The sequence below is a fragment of the Haliotis rubra genome, unplaced genomic scaffold (assembly GCF_003918875.1).
Source record: "Haliotis rubra isolate DU_JTF1 unplaced genomic scaffold, ASM391887v1 Scf59, whole genome shotgun sequence".
Taxonomy (NCBI): domain Eukaryota; kingdom Metazoa; phylum Mollusca; class Gastropoda; order Lepetellida; family Haliotidae; genus Haliotis; species Haliotis rubra.
In genome coordinates, this window is record NW_025767290.1 from 2,697,607 (window position 1) to 2,718,444 (window position 20,838).

Sequence of the window (20,838 nt, forward strand, 5' to 3'; positions counted from 1 at the left end):
AGTCCATGTCAAACTGTTGTTACCCTGTGTAATGGTCATCGTTAAGGCGTTAAAAGCAAGGACTGGCCAGTGTGTGTCTGAGTGGGCAGTCCATGTCAAACTGTTGTTACCCTGTGTAATGGTCATCGTTAAGGCGTTAAAGCAAGGACTGGCCAGTGTGTGTCTGAGTGGGCAGTCCACGTCAAACTGTTGTTACCCTGTGTGATGGTCATCGTTAAGGCGTTAAAGCAAGGACTGGTCAGTGTGTGTCTGAGTGGGCTGTCCATGTCAAACTGTTGTTACCCTGTGTAATGGTCATCGTTAAAGTTAAAGCAAGGACTGGTCAGTGTGTGTCTGAGTGGGCAGTCCATGTCAAACTGTTGTTACCCTGTGTAATGGTCATCGTTAAGGCAAAAGCAAGGACAGGTCAGTGTGTGTCTGAGTGGGCAGTCCACGTCAAACTGTTGTTACCCTGTGTAATGGTCATCGTTAAAGGCGTTAAAGCAAGGACTGGTCAGTGTGTGTGTCTGAGTGGGCAGTCCATGTCAAACTGTTGTTACCCTGTGTGATGGTCATCGTTTAAGGCGTTAAAGCAAGGACTGGCCAGTGTGTGTCTGAGTGGGCAGTCCACGTCAAACTGTTGTTACCCTGTGTAATGGTCATCGTTAAAGCGTTAAAGCAAGGACTGGTCAGTGTGTGTCTGAGTGGGCTGTCCACGTCAAACTGTTGTTACCCTGTGTGATGGTCATCGTTTGGAGCGTTAAAGCAAGGACTGGTCAGTGTGTGTCTGAGTGGGCTGTCCACGTCAAACTGTTGTTACCCTGTGTGATGGTCATCGTTAAAGCGTTAAAGCAAGGACTGGTCAGTGTGTGTCTGAGTGGGCTGTCCATGTCAAACTGTTGTTACCCTGTGTAATGGTCATCGTTAAGGCGTTAAAAGCAAGGACTGGTCAGTGTGTGTCTGAGTGGGCTGTCCATGTCAGACTGTTGGTCAGTGTGTGTCTGAGTGGGCAGTCCATGTCAAACTGTTGTTACCCTGTGTGATGTGATGGTCATCGTGGGCGCGTTAAAGCAAGGACTGGTCAGTGTGTGTCTGAGTGGGCAGTCCATGTCAAACTGTTGTTACCCTGTGTAATGGTCATCGTTAAGGCGTTAAAGCAAGGACTGGTCAGTGTGTGTCTGAGTGGGCAGTCCACGTCAAACTGTTGTTACCCTGTGTGATGGTCATCGTTAAGGCGTTAAAGCAAGGACTGGCCAGTGTGTGTCTGAGTGGGCAGTCCATGTCAAACTGTTGGTCAGTGTGTGTCTGAGTGGGCTGTCCACGTCAAACTGTTGTTACCCTGTGTAATGGTCATCGTTAAGGCGTTAAAGCAAGGACTGGTCAGTGTGTGTCTGAGTGGGCAGTCCACGATCAAACTGTTGTTACCCTGTGTGATGGTCATCGTTAAAGTTAAAGCAAGGACTGGCCAGTGTGTGTGTCTGAGTGGGCAGTCCACGTCAAACTGTTGTTACCCTGTGTGATGGTCATCGTTAAGGCGTTAAAGCAAGGACTGGTCAGTGTGTGTCTGAGTGGGCTGTCCACGTCAAACTGTTGTTACCCTGTGTAATGGTCATCGTTAAAGTTAAAGCAAGGACTGGTCAGTGTGTCTGAGTGGGCTGTCCATGTCAAACTGTTGTTACCCTGTGTAATGGTCATCGTTACGGCGTTAAAGCAAGGACTGGTCAGTGTGTGTCTGAGTGGGCAGTCCATGTCAAACTGTTGTTACCCTGTGTGATGGTCATCGTTAAGGCGTTAAAGCAAGGACTGGTCAGTGTGTGTCTGAGTGGGCAGTCCACGTCAAACTGTTGTTACCCTGTGTGATGGTCATCGTTAAGGCGTTAAAGCAAGGACTGGTCAGTGTGTGTCTGAGTGGGCAGTCCATGTCAAACTGTTGGTCAGTGTGTGTCTGAGTGGGCTGTCCATGTCAAACTGTTGGTCAGTGTGTGTCTGAGTGGGCTGTCCATGTCAGACTGTTGGCCAGTGTGTGTTTGAGTGGGCTGTCCATGTCAGACTGTTGGCCAGTGTGTGTCTGAGTGGGCTGTCCACGTCAAACTGTTGTTACCCTGTGTGATGGTCATCGTTAAGGCTTTAAAGCAAGGACTGGTCAGTGTGTGTCTGAGTGGGCTGTCCATGTCAAACTGTTGGTCAGTGTGTGTCTGAGTGGGCTGTCCATGTCAGACTGTTGGCCAGTGTGTGTCTGAATGGGCTGTCCATGTCAAACTTTTGCCAGTGTGTCTGAGTGGGCTGTCTATGTCAAACTGTTGGCCAGTGTGTGTCTGAGTGGGCTGTCTATGTCAAACTGTTGGCCAGTGTGTGTCTGAGTGGGCTGTCCATGTCAAACTGTTGGCCAGTGTGTGTCTGAATGGGCTGTCCATGTCAGACTGTTGGCCAGTGTGTGTCTGAATGGGCTGTCCATGTCAAACTGTTGGTCAGTGTGTGTCTGAGTGGGCTGTCCACGTCAAACTGTTGTTACCCTGTGTAATGGTCATCGTTAAGGCGTTAAAGCAAGGACTGGTCAGTGTGTGTCTGAGTGGGCTGTCCACGTCAAACTGTTGTTACCCTGTGTAATGGTCATCGTTAAGGCGTTAAAGCAAGGACTGGTCAGTGTGTGTCTGAGTGGGCTGTCCATGTCAAACTGTTGTTACCCTGTGTGATGGTCATCGTCCAAGTTAAAGCAAGGACTGGTCAGTGTGTGTCTGAGTGGGCAGTCCATGTCAAACTGTTGTTACCCTGTGTAATGGTCATCGTTAAGGCGTTAAAGCAAGGACAGGTCAGTGTGTGTCTGAGTGGGCAGTCCACGTCAAACTGTTGTTACCCTGTGTAATGGTCATCGTTAAGGCGTTAAAGCAAGGACTGGTCAGTGTGTGTCTGAGTGGGCAGTCCATGTCAAACTGTTGTTACCCTGTGTGATGGTCATCGTTAAGGCGTTAAAGCAAGGACTGGCCAGTGTGTGTCTGAGTGGGCAGTCCACGTCAAACTGTTGTTACCCTGTGTAATGGTCATCGTTAAGGCGTTAAAGCAAGGACTGGTCAGTGTGTGTCTGAGTGGGCTGTCCACGTCAAACTGTTGTTACCCTGTGTGATGGTCATCGTTAAGGCGTTAAAGCAAGGACTGGTCAGTGTGTGTCTGAGTGGGCTGTCCACGTCAAACTGTTGTTACCCTGTGTGATGGTCATCGTTAAGGCGTTAAAGCAAGGACTGGTCAGTGTGTGTCTGAGTGGGCTGTCCATGTCAAACTGTTGTTACCCTGTGTAATGGTCATCGTTAAGGCGTTAAAGCAAGGACTGGTCAGTGTGTGTCTGAGTGGGCTGTCCATGTCAGACTGTTGGTCAGTGTGTGTCTGAGTGGGCAGTCCATGTCAAACTGTTGTTACCCTGTGTGATGGTCATCGTTAAGGCGTTAAAGCAAGGACTGGTCAGTGTGTGTCTGAGTGGGCAGTCCATGTCAAACTGTTGTTACCCTGTGTAATGGTCATCGTTAAGGCGTTAAAGCAAGGACTGGTCAGTGTGTGTCTGAGTGGGCAGTCCACGTCAAACTGTTGTTACCCTGTGTGATGGTCATCGTTAAGGCGTTAAAGCAAGGACTGGCCAGTGTGTGTCTGAGTGGGCAGTCCATGTCAAACTTTTGGTCAGTGTGTGTCTGAGTGGGCTGTCCACGTCAAACTGTTGTTACCCTGTGTAATGGTCATCGTTAAGGCGTTAAAGCAAGGACTGGTCAGTGTGTGTCTGAGTGGGCAGTCCACGTCAAACTGTTGTTACCCTGTGTGATGGTCATCGTTAAGGCGTTAAAGCAAGGACTGGCCAGTGTGTGTCTGAGTGGGCAGTCCACGTCAAACTGTTGTTACCCTGTGTGATGGTCATCGTTAAAGCGTTAAAGCAAGGACTGGTCAGTGTGTGTGTCTGAGTGGGCTGTCCACGTCAAACTGTTGTTACCCTGTGTAATGGTCATCGTTAAGGCGTTAAAGCAAGGACTGGTCAGTGTGTGTCTGAGTGGGCTGTCCATGTCAAACTGTTGTTACCCTGTGTAATGGTCATCGTTAAGGCGTTAAAGCAAGGACTGGTCAGTGTGTGTCTGAGTGGGCAGTCCATGTCAAACTGTTGTTACCCTGTGTGATGGTCATCGTTTCGGAAAGGCGTTAAAGCAAGGACTGGTCAGTGTGTGTCTGAGTGGGCAGTCCACGTCAAACTGTTGTTACCCTGTGTGATGGTCATCGTTAAGGCGTTAAAGCAAGGACTGGTCAGTGTGTGTCTGAGTGGGCAGTCCATGTCAAACTGTTGGTCAGTGTGTGTCTGAGTGGGCAGTCCATGTCAAACTGTTGGTCAGTGTGTGTCTGAGTGGGCTGTCCACGTCAAACTGTTGTTACCCTGTGTGATGGTCATCGTTAAGGCTTTAAAGCAAGGACTGGTCAGTGTGTGTCTGAGTGGGCTGTCAATGTCAAACTGTTGGTCAGTGTGTGTCTGAGTGGGCTGTCCATGTCAGACTGTTGGCCAGTGTGTGTCTGAATGGGCTGTCCATGTCAAACTTTTGCCAGTGTGTCTGAGTGGGCTGTCTATGTCAAACTGTTGGCCAGTGTGTGTCTGAGTGGGCTGTCTATGTCAAACTGTTGGCCAGTGTGTGTCTGAGTGGGCTGTCCATGTCAAACTGTTGGCCAGTGTGTGTCTGAATGGGCTGTCCATGTCAGACTGTTGGCCAGTGTGTGTCTGAATGGGCTGTCCATGTCAAACTGTTGGCCAGTGTGTGTCTGAATGGGCTGTCCATGTCAGACTGTTGGCCAGTGTGTGTCTGAGTGAGCTGTCCATGTCAGACTGTTGGCCAGTGTGTGTCTGAATGGGCTGTCCATGTCAGACTTTTGCCAGTGTGTGTCTGAGTGGGCTGTCCATGTCAGACTGTGGTGTGGTGTCTCAATAGACTAGTACTCCAAACCTGGCCTTACTCTGCACCAGTACAAGCAGCTACACACCAGCTGCAAGATAGTTGTAAGTGTGATAATCTTGTGACATCCAATCATTTCACATCACGAATGGTCATGCTTTAGAGTTTCACGAAAGTGGTGAGCACCTGTGTCCTATATTTTGGGGGCGGGGGAGTCTTCCTTACAGTAAAATTTGTTTTGGTGTAACCTGTGAAGTGCTCCAATACTTGGATGAGTAAATACTGCTGTATTTAGATGCACTCACTGACGTATGAACAGACTTGTTTGATGTCTCCGGCGTACTCTACATCTGAATAAATTACCGACATGAAAACAACCATTAAAGACAACTATTCACCACAGGCTATACAACATGTTCAATAGCTCACCTCAAATAGTGGACGTTATGAGTCAGGGTGTTCTATGGGTTTGTGGGCTGTGGTATTGATCTGGAGTTGATGGTCAGCCTAGCCTGGACTTGTCGACATTGTCCACATTGGCGATTTGGTTGATTATAAGGACTTCCCAACTACAGGTGGGTTTCTCTTATGTTGGGCTATGGTATTGATCTGAAGTTGATGCTTGGTTTGGCCGTCCCAGTGCTGTTGACATTGGGAAGATGGATCTGCTGCCTGTTGTAAGGTCTGATAACTACAGGTGAGACGATGATCATAAGGCCTTATGTTCGTTTAAAGACCTCCAAAACAGTAACCAGGTATTATTTCTGTTAATCATAGGGTCTCCATGACTACAAGTGGTTTTCCCACCTGTTGATCGTAAGGTCTGCATGACTACAAGTGGTTTTCCCACCTGTTGATCATAAGGTCTCCATGTCTACAGATGGTTTTCCCACCTGTTGATCATAAGGTCTCCATGTCTACAGATTGTTTTCCCACCTGTTGATCATAAGGTTTCCATGACTACAGATGGTTTTCCCACCTGTTGATCATAAGGTCTCCATGTCTACAGATGGTTTTCCCACCTGTTGATCATAAGGTTTCCATGACTACAGATGGTTTTCCCACCTGTTGATCATAAGGTCTCCATGTCTACAGATGGTTTTCCCACCTGTTGATCATAAGGTCTCCATGTTTACAGATGGTTTTCCCACCTGTTGATCATAAGGTCTCCATGTCTACAGATGGTTTTCCCACCTGTTGATCATAAGGTCTCCATGTCTACAGATGGTTTTCCCACCTGTTGATCATAAGGTTTCCATGACTACAGATGGTTTTCCCACCTGTTGATCATAAGGTCTCCATGTCTACAGATGGTTTTCCCACCTGTTGATCATAAAGTTTCCATGACTACAGATGGTTTTCCCACCTGTTGATCATAAGGTCACATGACTACAGATGGTTTTCCCACCTGTTGATCATAAGGTCACATGACTACAGATGGTTTTCCCACCTGTTGATCATAAGGTCACATGACTACAGATGGTTTTCTCACCTGTTGATCATAAGGTCACATGACTACAGATGGTTTTCCCACCTGTTGATCATAAGGTCACATGACTACAGATGGTTTTCTCACCTGTTGATCATAAGGTCACATGACTACAGATGGTTTTCCCACCTGTTGATCATAAGGTCACATGACTACAGATGGTTTTCCCACCTGTTGATCATAAGGTCACATGACTACAGATGGTTTTCCCACCTGTTGATCATAAGGTCACATGACTACAGATGGTTTTCCCACCTGTTGATCATAAGGTCACATGACTACAGATGGTTTTCTCACCTGTTGATCATAAGGTCACATGACTACAGATGGTTTTCTCACCTGTTGATCATAAGGTCACATGACTACAGATGGTTTTCCCACCTGTTGATCATAAGGTCTCCATGACTACAAGTGATTTTCCCACCTGTTGATCATAAGGTCTCCATGGTTACAGGTCCATGGTTTCCAGTACGATCTCCCTTACTGAAGGTTGATCTCCCTCCATGAGGGATCCATGACTACAATGGATCATAATATTGTTTGTCATATATAATAAGATCTGATAATTATGATGTGTAAACATATAATTTAGGGATATAAGTACAATTAGGCCTGTAATGGCACACACTGTTGCAATGTGATCTGCCTAAAACATGGCAATTGATGTTAACAAACATGTTAACAAATTGATTGAGGATAAACTCCGGCACTGAGCATGGTGAGGAAAACGTGTTTTACAATTTACGTCTCTAATTACACGTAACCATCTGTGACTTCTGCCATTTGTCCGAATCCAAAGTCATGCAAGCTTGGCTAATGGTCTCTATTATTCCACTGACACAAACCGTGGGTAATGCGAAGGCAGGTGCGTGGCCGTTGTCGATGCTAAAGGATCACAGGAATAACAGACTAGTCTACACCATTTCACACCTGAACAGGTCTTCAATTGGGACTGCCTCTCGAGTAATGCAATGCGATCACTGACTATCTAGCTTTACCTTGAGCTATTCTACAGCCTATCGATTTACACAACGTGTTTAGTGTGACGACTAGGGGGATCTATATGCCATGTATAAAGTACATTTACAACATGCAGGTCCTGTGTAAAGGCAGCAGCTTCATGGCACATGTACAAAACATGTCTTACGTCTTTATTTTTTGTGTGACGCTGTGACCATCCAGGTAACTTCATTAGGTAAACCTAAATTGTCCTGTGTTCATGATTATGATGATGTGTTTCCTGGTTTGGTTATGATGTTCGGTTACACTTTGCAGACCATTTGATCATGTGAGACCATCAGATCATAGCCGATTATTTAATCAATGCAGACATTTTTATCATAGCATACACTTTGATCATTGCCGATAATTTGATCACTGCAGATTATTTGATCACTGTAGACTATTTGATCATAGAAGATTGTTTGATCACTGTAGACTATTTGATAAGTGCAGATAGTTTGATCACTGCAGACTATTTGATCACTGCAGACATTTTGATCACTGCAGACTATTTGATCATAGAAGACTATTTGATCACTGCAGACTATTTGATCATAGACGACTATTTGATCACTGCAGACATGTTGATCACTGCCGACTATTTGATCATAGAAGACTGTTTGATCACTGTAGACATTTTGATCACTGCAGACATTTTGATCACTGCCGACTGTTTGATCATAGTAGACTATTTGATCACTGTAGACTATTGATAACAGAAGACTGTTTGATCACTGCAGACATTTTGATCACTGCAGACTATTTGATCATAGAATACACTTTGTTCATTGCAGACTTTTTGATTATAGCAGACACTGATCATGGCAGACCATGTGAGTCAAATCCTACAGTCATACATAGAATATAAACATTTTTCATATATTTCAATTTGCCTGACTGCTTATGGTTGTTATGGATGAAAAGATATACAACATTAACATTCATACGGAATTAACTTAACCCATTTAAAAGATTAACATTGATGATAATTTGCCAGGTACATTGTATGTTCACTATTGCTACTGCAAACTGCTTACAAACATGGTAGAGGGATCAAAGCTTTCTCTGATATATATGTATTCATGCTACTGACTAATACGTAACTTCCTGCTAATGTTTTTAGAAATAATTAGCTTCAGTACTGAGGTCACCAAGGGATTCCCAATTTTAAACCAAGATGCACAAAAATGTGAAAAATAGTTACAAAAAGTTCCAAGGCATTTGCCAGGGAACCAGCTAAGAACTTAGGTAAAGAAATATGTTGGGTCCAAATTTCTTTAGTTGTCTATTAAATACACAAAGATAGCAAGGAAGTGATTTTCTTGTTCAAACATTAATGAATCGAGTTCCAGCTGAACCGTGGGTGTTTCCTCTTAATGAGCAGCACAAAGCTCCGACAGGCAGTAGTCCCTACACAGGTGATATATATGTAAACATATATAGTATAAAACAACAATGGACAGACAAAGAGACAACAATAGACAAGTAAAGAGACAATGGCATTGACTTGGACTATTGGTGTGACAACTGACACGGCCAAGGTTATAAATGTCATAATATAAATAACAGTGACTAAAGAAATGACAATGGCCCGGGTTGACTGACAAGTCAATATACAATACAGTGGTGATGACGGTCAAGAATGGAGGTCTCTAGCTGAGTGAGTAGCTTGTCTTCCTGTGAGGATTCTGGGTTAGAATAGGTCCCCAGTAACCATGGTAGCCTGTGCTTCTCTCCCTGTGAGGATTCTGGGTTAGAATAGGTCCCCAGTAACCATGGTAACCTGTGCTTCTCTCCCTGGGAGGATTCTGGGTTAGAATAGGTCCCCAGTAACCATGGTAACCTGTGCTTCTCTCCCTGTGAGGATTCTGGGTTAGAATAGGTCCCCAGTAACCATGGTAACCTGTACTTCTCTCCCTGTGAGGATTCTGGGTTAGAATAGGTCCCCAGTAACCATATTCTCTCCCTGTTAGGATTCTGGGTTAGAATAGGTCCCCAGTAACCATGGTAACCTATGCTTATCCACCCACTGGGATCCTAGGTTGGAATAAGTCTCTGGCTACAGTGAGGTTTCTGGGTAACCTTTTCATGCAGTAAGTGGCAACAGTTTTGATCTTGTGAGGCTTGTTGATCTGCTTCTTGTATGTCATTGTACCATGGTTGCTTGTATTAATCACTGGATTGTGTGATCCACACTGTTAGTTACCATATCTACAGGCAGCTGTAATTGTGGTCTTAAATCAATAACAAGCACACCAACAATGAAAAACCAGAACACAATGATGGCTGTCAGAATATCCCACACTGTGAACTATTGTTTGTACTATATTATAGATGTCGATGTGTTACATTAATGTGTTGCTGTGTCTGTGGTCCAGTTTGCTTGTGACAGATGTGAAACATCCAATACTTGTGTACAAACAAGGGTGTTTGTTTGAAGAACAGATGTTCTTTTTGAGAATTGCATTACATGTTACTTTGTCAGTATTCTTACCAACACCATACCTACATCATGTACGCTGTGCACTGTACAAAGGTACTATTGATTCATGTTTGATGCCGTTGAATGAAAACTGTATGTTCGATGTCTATATTGTGTGCAAGCTGCAGTGTGTCGGATGTTGGGTGAATACAGCTGACGGATAGAAGGATCGGGTGAACCATTAGTGTGATGGTGCTGTTGGTCTCGTTTCAGACTGATGATTCAGTGTCAGTGTCACTGTCAGCATCTGTGATGATATGATGACTGTATACAGATGCATATAGAACATTGTTGTGTTGTCATGTTTATTTTTCAATGAATGTCATGTTTATATCAGCGTATGTCATGTCTATATCGTCTTGTATATATCATGATATGTCATGTTAATGTTTTATACAGTATGGATTCATCATGTTACCATAAAATATACCCCAGTCTTGTTCTGGAGTTTTATGAAGAGAACAGGCGTACTTAAGACACAAAACAGGGGCGGTGGGGTAGCCTAGTGGTTAAAGCGTTCGCTCGTCACGCCGAAGACCCGGGTTCGATTCTCCACATGGGTACAATGTGTGAAGCCCATTTCTGGTGTCCCCCGCCGTGATATTGCTGGAATATTGCTAAAAAGACACAAAACAAGGTATAGACCAAGAAATGGAGTAGTTTAAAATAGAAACAAATTTATCTTTAACTAATGAAAATGAAAAATAATCTCTTTCATTTACTCTGCATGTATGTGTGTGTTCGTGTGTGCAAACATTCATGGTGAATATTGTTTATTTCATGGATATATCTTACATAGCATGTGTTTGTTATTTAATACCCCACATAGAAATATTCCAGTTTTGTGAGCATGGTGAGGGCTATCTAAAAGTAACAAATTTGGGTTAGACAATCCAGTGATTGACTTCATGAGTATCGACCTACACTGCTGGTAAACAATCCCATTGGTCGTACAATCTTACGACAAACCTGGCTTGCTCTGTCCAAGTTTGAGAGCTTTCTTTTGCTCGTCAGTCAGTTTTTCAGTGTTGAATTTGTCGCAAACTTGATCATGATCAGTGAGGCTGAAAAGTAGCTGAAAGTGCCAACCCATCATTGAGGCTGATTGTAACTTGCATTCTGATTGGCTACACTACTAACTCTTTGAGGCTGATTTTAACTTGCATTCTGATTGGCTACACTACTAACTCTTTGAGGCTGATTGTAACTTGCATTCTGATTGGCTACACTACTAACTCTTTGAGGCTGATTGTAACTTGCATTCTGATTGGTTACAGTACTAACTCTTTGAGGCTGATTGTAACTTGCATTCTGATTGGTTACACTACTAGCTCTTTGAGGCTGATTGTAACTTGTATTCTGATTGGCTACACTACTAACTCTTTGAGGCTGATTGTAACTTGTATTCTGATTGGCTACACTACTAACTCTTTGAGGCTGATTGTAACTTGCATTCTGATTGGTTACACTACTAGCTCTTTGAGGCTGATTGTTACTTGTATTCTGATTGGCTACACTACTAACTCTTTGAGGCTGATTGTAACTTGCATTCTGATTGGTTACACTACTAGCTCTTTGAGGCTGATTGTAACTTGTATTCTGATTGGCTACACTACTAACTCGAACCATCCAAATCAAATCAGCCAAAAAGGTGAAAACCGTGGGAATTGATACAGCGTTTGGTGTTGGTTTTTCAATAGGCGGGCCCAGGAGATATAAGGGGGTGGTTGGGTAGCTTGGTACAATGGTAGTTAAAGTGTTTGCTCATCATGCCAAAGACCCAAGTTTGATTCTCACATGGGTACCATGTGTGAAGTCCATATCTGGTGTCCCCTGCCTTGATATTGCTGGAATATTGCTAAAACTAGTAAAAGTGTTGTAAAACTAAACTCACTCACTCATTCAAGACATAGATATTAAATGATGTTGCTGAAGACCAGTTCTAACTCAAATCTTCAAGAGGGTTCCGTTGTATAACGTGTATATATACTCTCTGTATCATGTAGTGGTGGTCCGATTAATTGAAATAATCGAAGATTGGTCGCAGTGACTAAACGACCAAGCAATCGATCATAATTTCTCATAATCCAACACAAACAATTCTGGAACACTTGTTTTCATTAACAATATTTTTCACATGGTTTTGTCTGTTACATTTCATAAGCACTACAAGCTCAGTTCAAGTCATGATTGAATTTATCATAAAGATTCCACGAAATTTATGTTCCTAACATACTAGTCATCCTTTAAAGATGTGAAATTTTGCCAAAAAACCCCAGAAGAACTACATTTTATTCCCTTATTTTAATGTGCATTAACAAATTTCATAAATGACGCTAACCAATTATTTTCGATGATTGATCGGTAGTTATGAACCAATCATCAATTGTGAGATTTGAACCAATTCCCAACACTATTGTCATGTCTGTATCACCTGTGTTCCATCTGTGTGTCATCTGTGTATCACCTGTGTTCCATCTGTGTGTCATCTGTGTATCACCTGTGTTCCATCTGTGTGTCATCTGTGTGTCATCTGTGAATCTTCACCAACATCATCAGTGAACACAGTGTTTGGGAAGAATCAACAAGCACAGTGCCCCTGTCTCACACACACACTAATCAAGCTGATGGGAACATGGGGGAAATGTAGGTTTGCTAGAACCAATAGTAAGTACCTATACTCATCATTGCAGGAACTGAAGGAAGATCAGACACATCTGTTTAAGTCATTTAAAATATATGGGATGGTGTTTTCAAGTTATTTTCAAGTTCAGAGTTGACATGTGTTTGTATCCAGCCCTCGCCAAACCATTACTGATTTTGCAGTGAAGTATGTAAATGTTAAGTATATTATTTCATCATTGTAAGAGGGAGGATTATTTATGGGAGTACATTTTCCAGCCACAGAATCCACTGGTAGTAGATATGATTCCTTTTTACATCCCTGAATAATGGTAATGGTTTAGCAGCTGTGCTTGTGGGTTTTCACCAGCATGGTAAACCCAACACACTGATCGTTCAGATAACCACCTGTGTATTGAGTACAGAGTTTATCTTGATCTGAAGCCAGTTTGCGATAATGATAAGAGCTGCTGCTCGTGTCGTCGTATCCACAACAAATTAAATCATAGTTTTATACATGCATGTATCAACATGATGAAAACTAATGAACAACACACAGTTAGATAGCGTTAGATGTATATTGGGAAGATGAAATATGCTGTTTTGTGGCCTTATATGCACATTTGTAGTAAGAGTGAGGCTGTGGCAGTTTCGTGAATTTGCTTCCTGTCTCACGGTGGGCTCACACCTTCTCTCAATGGGAGGTGTTTTCTGTCTCTGAAATATATCTCGCAACTATTCAGCAGATGGACCACCTCATACACACAGGTATTTATTTAGTATTGCCTTGGTAGAAACGTTTTGGAGAAGGTAGAAGTTATATATTAGAAATTGGGATTTAGAAATATTTCTTACTATTCTAAGTTTAAAGGTATTTTATGTTTGTTTTATGAAAAAGCATTCAGTGCCGTAATATGAATGTAAGTATTGGAAACTATTGCCCCTGTTACGTAAATACAGCTGTAAAACTAGTTATTAGTTAGTTCATGAAATGGGAAATTTCAAATTCCCTTTGTGAACTTTAAATGACATTTACTGCTGTCTTGGGACCAATATTGGCCTCTGAACATATGGAGGTAAATAAGTTTTAGTATCTGTCCATATTACACTATTTTAGCAGGGAAAGAAACCTTTCAAAATTCCCACTTGACCACACGACCAGTTAGTGGACAATAATTAGTGGTCCTGTCTGTACTTCATTGGTCCAAAATAACATTCGTAGATTTACTTAACTATCAATACAAAATTCACTTGCAACCCGGACCACTGCAAATTTATCATTTAGTGGTCCTGATGAATTTTTACTAGCCAGGGACCACAGGACCAGCATAAATTTCGCACACTGTTTTAGGCCTTGTTTTGTAAAAGTGTCGGTTCTCATTGCATGATATGGCATCCTGGAGTTTAAGGGGCCACAACTCCTGTGCAGCATATCATCTTCAAGGTGAACTTCTCCCTTCAGATTTTGTATTGAAGAAACACCCAACTGTGTAACACTTCAATATCTGGGGTTTAGTGCCAATTTGTTGAAAATGGCATGGTGAGATCAATTATGTTGTTAACATGCTGAAGAGTCATTAAATCTTGGTACACAGTTTTGTGGCAATAGTTGCAGAAACATTAATGACTGATATAAAAAAAATAACGATAATTATGTAATAATCTTTATTTTTCCATCATCGTGATCTAGTGCTGAAAATTTTTAAGGTATTGGCAGTGTATGAACGTGTATGAAATAAAGCGTGATCGCCCAAGACGGGCTAGATTTCTGACAGACGGTCTGCATTTACAGCTAGCCAGCCGATGGTCTGGTAAATTGTTTTAGAAAACATGTTCCATACATCTGAGTAATTTCTTTGGATTTGGACTGGTCTGGTTAAATCCATTTTGGATAATAACATTTTGAAGTTACCAGCCCTGATGTCTGGCTGGGTTTTTTGGCTTATTTCATACACTGGTATTGGCTGTTGGGTACTGATGGAGGCATTTACAGAATATGTATTTTCAGATCTTGTCTTGTGGCCTGTACAAAAAACCTAATGGCGAGGATACTGGCTGTCTTCTTATGTTACTGTACACCACCAGACAGTTTTTCCCTGCCATGTCACGACATCATCAACATGATCAGTGTGGCACAAGCCATCAGCATGATTAAGCATACAAGGCCAAACATGATAACAATTATCTTGCACATGAAAAAAACAAAAAAAATTGTTATCGTGTTTCTGGTGTTTGTTATTGAGTTGTCAGAGTTGTTCCTGGTCTACAATAATAGGTATTGTCCTGATATGAGGCCAGCTGTTGATATATAGATGTCAGCGTATGTGACAAGCTTGGATGTCTGCTGTTTGTCTACCTGTCAATATCATGTCCCCCTCTGTCCTACTTCAGATATTTATAGCTCGGACAGTTTTAGCTCAACCGACCTAAAAGACCATGTTCCAGAAATTATGTATATTTTGCGACTTTTCCTCTGAAATACCTGTGAAATATTTGTAGGTTCCTGGTACTATAAACTTGATAAGTAATGTTTAAGGCATCTTAATTGAAATTTCAATATGTGCAGCCTGGTGGCCATCTTTAATTTTGTATCAGGATGTGATTTTTTTTTATCTGTTGCACTAAGTGGAGTGTGCAGGCTTAACAACTATGACTGCACAAGCCTCTAAAATATATGTGTAGATGTTGGAGACCATAAACTTGATTAGTATGCGAAGGAGTGTAAGCTCTTTCAAAGCACCCTATTTGAAATTTCAATATCGCTGCCTGGGAGCCATCTTTGATTTTGTATCAGGATGTGATTTTGTGGGGTTTTCCTCAGCTGCACTTAGTGGAGTCTGCAGGTGAAACAACTTACTGTACTGCAGTAAAACTGGCTGGACCACCATTCTCTTCCCACAGAGGTTACTCCTGTCATATCTTCCTACGTAACCTCTGTTCTAATACGGCCCTTTCATGGTGTGAAGCGTTCAAGACTGGTGATTGGAGGCAATCAGATTTAGTTGTGCAATCAGCGACGTTGTTTCAAAAGTGATCATTCGCAAGGCCTCGGTAATTTCCGTATGCTTCGAGAAAACTAAACCTCTTCCCCTGCGCGATGCGCAAACGTTTCTTCTAGACAGAACTCAGTCATGTTATGGCAGATCAGTGGCGTCTCCATCGCCCTCGTTGACAACGGACAAGCTAGCCATTAAACGTCTTGTGTGTAACATCAACACAAGTCCCCGGCAGATGGGGGATATTTGTGGCCCCACATTTGCTTGTGTTAGTCAAGTTGAATCTAAGTCGATGTAACACGTGTTCTGATGGGATAGAAAGAAGGGAGATCATTCGTGTTGCGATCTTTTGCCGCTAGGGGATTTTACGAGAACCGGGAAATATGGCCGTATTAGAACAGAGGTTCGTAGGAAGATATGACAAGTCACCTCTGTGGGAAGAGAATGGCTGGACCACATACTTTACTGGAAAGTTACATTAGTAAATGGTGAAGATTGGTTGCCTGGAGCTAACAGATGTAAACATGAATATTATGTGAAATGACAGTCATTAAAGTTTTCAATGTGCATCAACCTTGTATACATGGTATAAACATGATAAACTTGAATAAGTGACATTTAGTAGTTTGTGTGTGGAATATTTCACCAACTGCAGTCATGCCCGTGAAGGTCCGGGCTAGAATGGACCTTCAATAACCCATGCTTGTCGTAAGAGGCGACTAATGGGATCGGGTGGTCAGGCTCGCGGGCTTGGTTGACACATGTCATCGGTTCCCAGTTGCGCAGGTCGATTCTCATGCTGTTGATCACTGGATTGTCTGGTCCAGACTCGATTATTTATAGAACGCCGCCATATAGCTGTGATATTGTTGAGTGCGGCATAAAACTAAACTCACTTACTCAACCAACTACAATCAATGAAATCTGCTTAGAAAGCTGTAGTCTTGTGCAGTGTTATCAGTGGGAAAACACACCTGTTTGATCCTACTGGAGTGAGCCCATCAACCTAATCATGCCTATTGTGGTGTAGTCAGTATGCCTCGGTGATGCCAATATGATGGCTTCTATCCTTCATTCATTCACATTATTCAGCAATGAAAGGGCAGGAAAGTAATTCCAACTCACTTTCTTCATGCCACAATAAGACAGCTTGCTACGAAGAGTTACTTCCCTTGGACATTCCAGGAACCTATGATTTTGGGTTCAAAAAGTGGTTTGCCATGACTATGTTTCTAGGTTTTCTAGCATCATTTTTGTGCTTGTGGGTTTCCCCAATGTATTGAATGTCTGAGAGGTGCATTATCTTTATATGCAGTGTATGAAATAAGGCCCATCCGACAGCCTGAGATGGGCTAGATTTCTACCGGATTTCGACGGTCTAATTTTACAGCTAGCCAGCCTGATGGACGGGTGAAAAAAATTATTCAAATAACGTGTCCACTGGCACTGTCTATTTGGTATTTAAGAAGGACTGGTTAAATCTCTTCTGGGCTGGTAAGTTTTTGAAATTACCATCCCAGATGTCTGGCTGGGTTTTTGGCTTATTTCATACACTGTTATATGTCCTCCAATATCAGAGGAATTTAACAGGAATACTCTGCAGTATCAGGCTCATGTCATCCCTCTTTTATATCAGCTAGCAAATTCCTGCATCTGCAACTGAATATGTAAATTAACATTCACTATAAACATGGGCATCATATTTTTAACTATCATATTTCATATTGATGGTTGTCATGGTAACTGTAAAAGTACTTACTGTGTGTTAATCACATATTATCGGCCTATAATCATTACAATTCTGTTGCATGAAATTTCATATTCCGACAATAGAATTTCATCTAAAGTTTCCTTTTTTCCCAAATAATTTTGTCCTCTTTTTGTCACACAAAAATAAAATAATAGACAAACACCAATTTCAATGAAGTTTCTTTGCATGATGTTCATGTTTGAAATAAGGAATGCTGACTTTGAGCATCTACCACGTAGTGTGGACAGGACATGCACCTGTTGCCATGGTTACCAGTCAAAAGAAGGGTAGGATGAGGACTGTTTCTTCTGAAGTTGCTGTAGCAGATGAAACATGGCCATTGTTGGCATGTAGTCTAATGTGTTACTGAAAATGGTTGACAGATGGTAGTGTGTTCTGATACGGTTCATCTCTGCCGGAAGACCTGGTAGGACCTGATAGCAGGTCACGCTCTGTATGACCTCTTGAAATGTAAGGAGACATTGATCCCAAACATTCCAGTGTCTATAAGCATGATTAGGTGATAACTTTTGTAATTTGTATTCCTTGTTCCCAGAGCTTCAAGAGCCCAAGGGTGCGATACTGGTCTGATTGGCATGTCTCCCTGACCAAGATCAGCTTCATGTTGATTCTAGTCACAGATTCACCTTGATTGTGATCTGTGGCCAGTCAGCACCATATTCATGGGCTACGTGTGTTGATATCTTCCAATCTGATGAAATGTTCTTTTGACATGCGCCATTCAAATAGTGTTTTTTAGACCTGCTGCAATTGGATTGGAATCTTGGGACCTCCAACAGGGATTCCTTCTTATGCAGGCTTGATTTGGACACTGACACGAAAGGTTCGATGACCTTGTTAACGAGAGGAGACTTTAAGCATGCCAAGGTTTAATGATGTGGCTGTTTGTTTCAGGTATAGTGCGGAGAGCTGCCAGCACTTGTGTTAATGTGGCTGTGTGCGGGCCAGTATGCCAGAACACTTGATGGAGAGCAACACGATGAGGCCGGTACAGCTAGAGCCGTTTGACCATCAGGTCGGCGGCCATCACTCCATGCTACGCTACAATGAGGACACACTATGCAAGCCCCTGATTCCACGGGAACAACTGTTCTATGAAACACTACCCGAGGAACTGAAGGAGTTTACACCCCAGTATAGAGGTGAGAGGGGAACTACAGCAGGTGGAAGTATGATAGGCAGAGGGTTGTCATGTGGAGGCTCAGGTGGCCCTGTGTTCAAGGTGACGTAATTTGCTCTCGAGAGTTGTGTCCCTTGTGTTCACCAGAAACCTACAATCATGGGTTCAACTCCCGGTTTCTAGGTTTGTGTGCACCATGCTCATGCTTATGAGTTTCACAAAAATGGTTAACATCTGGGATGTACGTCCCCCTACGTTGTGTTGACATGCCATATTATAAATGGAATACCATTGGCACCGTTGAACCCTAATCACTCACTCAAGTACCCATTTAGCCAATAATATTTATACTGTATAAAGTAAATTCCTTCTGCGATAATCATGTTAAAAAGATTTTGAAAGCCGCTCAATCCCGATATCCTGGTGTTTGAAATGATTGGTGGAGAACCAAGTATGGGGTACAAAAGAGTGAGGGACCTTATTTTTACACACGTAACCCCTTGCAAGCTATGGTACGTACTATCCGGAGCAAAACTTTGGTGTTTCTTTTTACTTGTAAATCATATCATATGGTTTTATTGACACAAGTCAGTTATTTTGTAAGTGACATCCTGGTGCTCAGACATGTCAGATGTCAGAAAAGGAAACTATTTACATGTATTGGTGAAAGACGCTACATCAGAAAAGTAATAGATTGTTCACATATTGACAGCAATTACAACCAGTCACTAGTTCCTGGTGCAGCTGTGTCTCACTGCTGGAAGACACATTAGGGAGTCAGACTGATATACTGTTTCAAGCACATGTTCAGAAGACATGGGCAAGTTGCCCAGAAAACCTTGGGTGTTGCTTTGTAGTTAATTACCTTCTTCATGAAGACGGCCACTCCCTATGAATAGTGCTTATTGGATATCATTAATGGTGCTATTAATGTGATTAATATCATTGTTAGGAATGCTGTTGGTTTGCGGTTCTGTAATCAATAGTGGTAATATCTGCAGGGATTGCATTGCAGAGCAGATTCCAGGTGTATTTTGAGAATGAATTGTCCGTTCACATTCCATCTCCCATCCATCCACACTTAAGTCACCATCATCCATCCACACTTAAGTCACCATCTTCCATCCACACTTAAGTCACCATCTTCCATCCACACTTAAGTCACCATCATCCATCCACACTTAAGTCACCATCTTCCATCCACACTTAAGTCACCATCTTCCATCCACACTTAAGTCACCATCTTCCATCCACACTTAAGTCACCATCATCCATCCACACTTAAGTCACCATCTTCCATCCACACTTAAGTCACCATCTTCCATCCACACTTAAGTCACCATCTTCCATCCACCCTTCATGCATTAATCCATCAACATCCACATTCCACCCTCCTTCAGCATGTTCAGTCACTACCCATCTTTTGGACTGTCCCAGTGCTCAAGGGGATAGAGTGTGTGACCAATGAGGAGAATACCAGACTGTCTGTCCCCACAGTGATCAATGTCTACATCCTATCTCAGGCTCTCCCCATGTCTCCATCGTCCAGTCAGCAGGTGCTAGTCCCGAAGGTCAGTTGTCGGCCATCTCCTAGTCAAAGATGTTAAAAGATGGTACTTCTTGTTATCCTCACACAAGATGAGAAAACAAGGGCTGGTTAGCATACCACTTGTTATACTGTGCCATGGTATTTCATTGGGCTAACACTCTAACACGACTGTTACAGCAATCACACTTACACATACATATAAGTTCTGTAACCTTGATAGCGACATTCAAACCAAACTTCGGGGCGGTGGGGTAGCCTAGTGGTTTAGTGTTCGCTTGTCACGCCGAAGACCCAGGCTCGATTCCCCACATGGGTACAATGTGTGAAGCTCATTTCTGGTCTCCCCCACCTGTGTATTGCTGGAATATTGCTAAAAGTGAAGTAAAACCATATTCACTCACTCACTCAAACCACCCATCCTCCCTGTCACCATCCACCCATATCTCCACCAATCCACTCAGGCACCACCCAGGGGCGGATACAGCTTTTTGAGAAAGGGGGGCGCAGGGATGCACACTATTGAGAAAAGGAGGGGTGCACACTTCCTTTTCACCCGAGTTTCAATGGTCATTTAACAAATTTCCAGCACAAAGGGGTGGTGGTGGGGTGCCACCCATATACCCACCTATTCCTCCAAAAAGCAAGCATATATCTATCTGGCCTAAACGTTGTCCTTGACGACCGGGACCTAACTGTGTGATTGTTGCAGGTATGATTGAGGTGAAGCTCCATGAGGACAGTGACGGATACATCAAGCTGATTGGTTACCCAATACAGAAGAACCAAAATCACCGCAACTCATGTTCTCCAACATCCAGTGAGAGTGACTCGGAGTCTTCGGGAGCCGCTGTGTCAATACCCCTCTCCAACCGACTGGAACAAACTAAGTGAGTTATCTCCTTTCATCTGTTATCAGGT

The 20,838-nt window shown here is 42.8% G+C and overlaps 1 protein-coding gene across 5 annotated transcripts in view; it reads left to right on the plus strand.

Annotated features, from left to right (window-relative positions):
• The window catches only part of LOC124255049 (inositol hexakisphosphate kinase 1-like), a 50,471-nt gene that overhangs the window by 23,390 nt on the left and 6,243 nt on the right, over positions 1-20,838 (plus strand). For 4 of the 5 annotated variants that reach the window (XM_046688889.1, XM_046688887.1, XM_046688886.1 and 1 more), the window contains exons 2-3: positions 18,146-18,393; positions 20,630-20,807. In XM_046688889.1, the coding sequence (XP_046544845.1) occupies positions 18,201-18,393; positions 20,630-20,807 (371 nt within the window). In that variant the 5' untranslated portion in view covers positions 18,146-18,200. Of the gene's footprint in view, positions 1-13,143; positions 13,253-18,145; positions 18,394-20,629; positions 20,808-20,838 lie in introns of those variants that run through there. The other variant, XM_046688888.1, reaches the window with a different exon arrangement.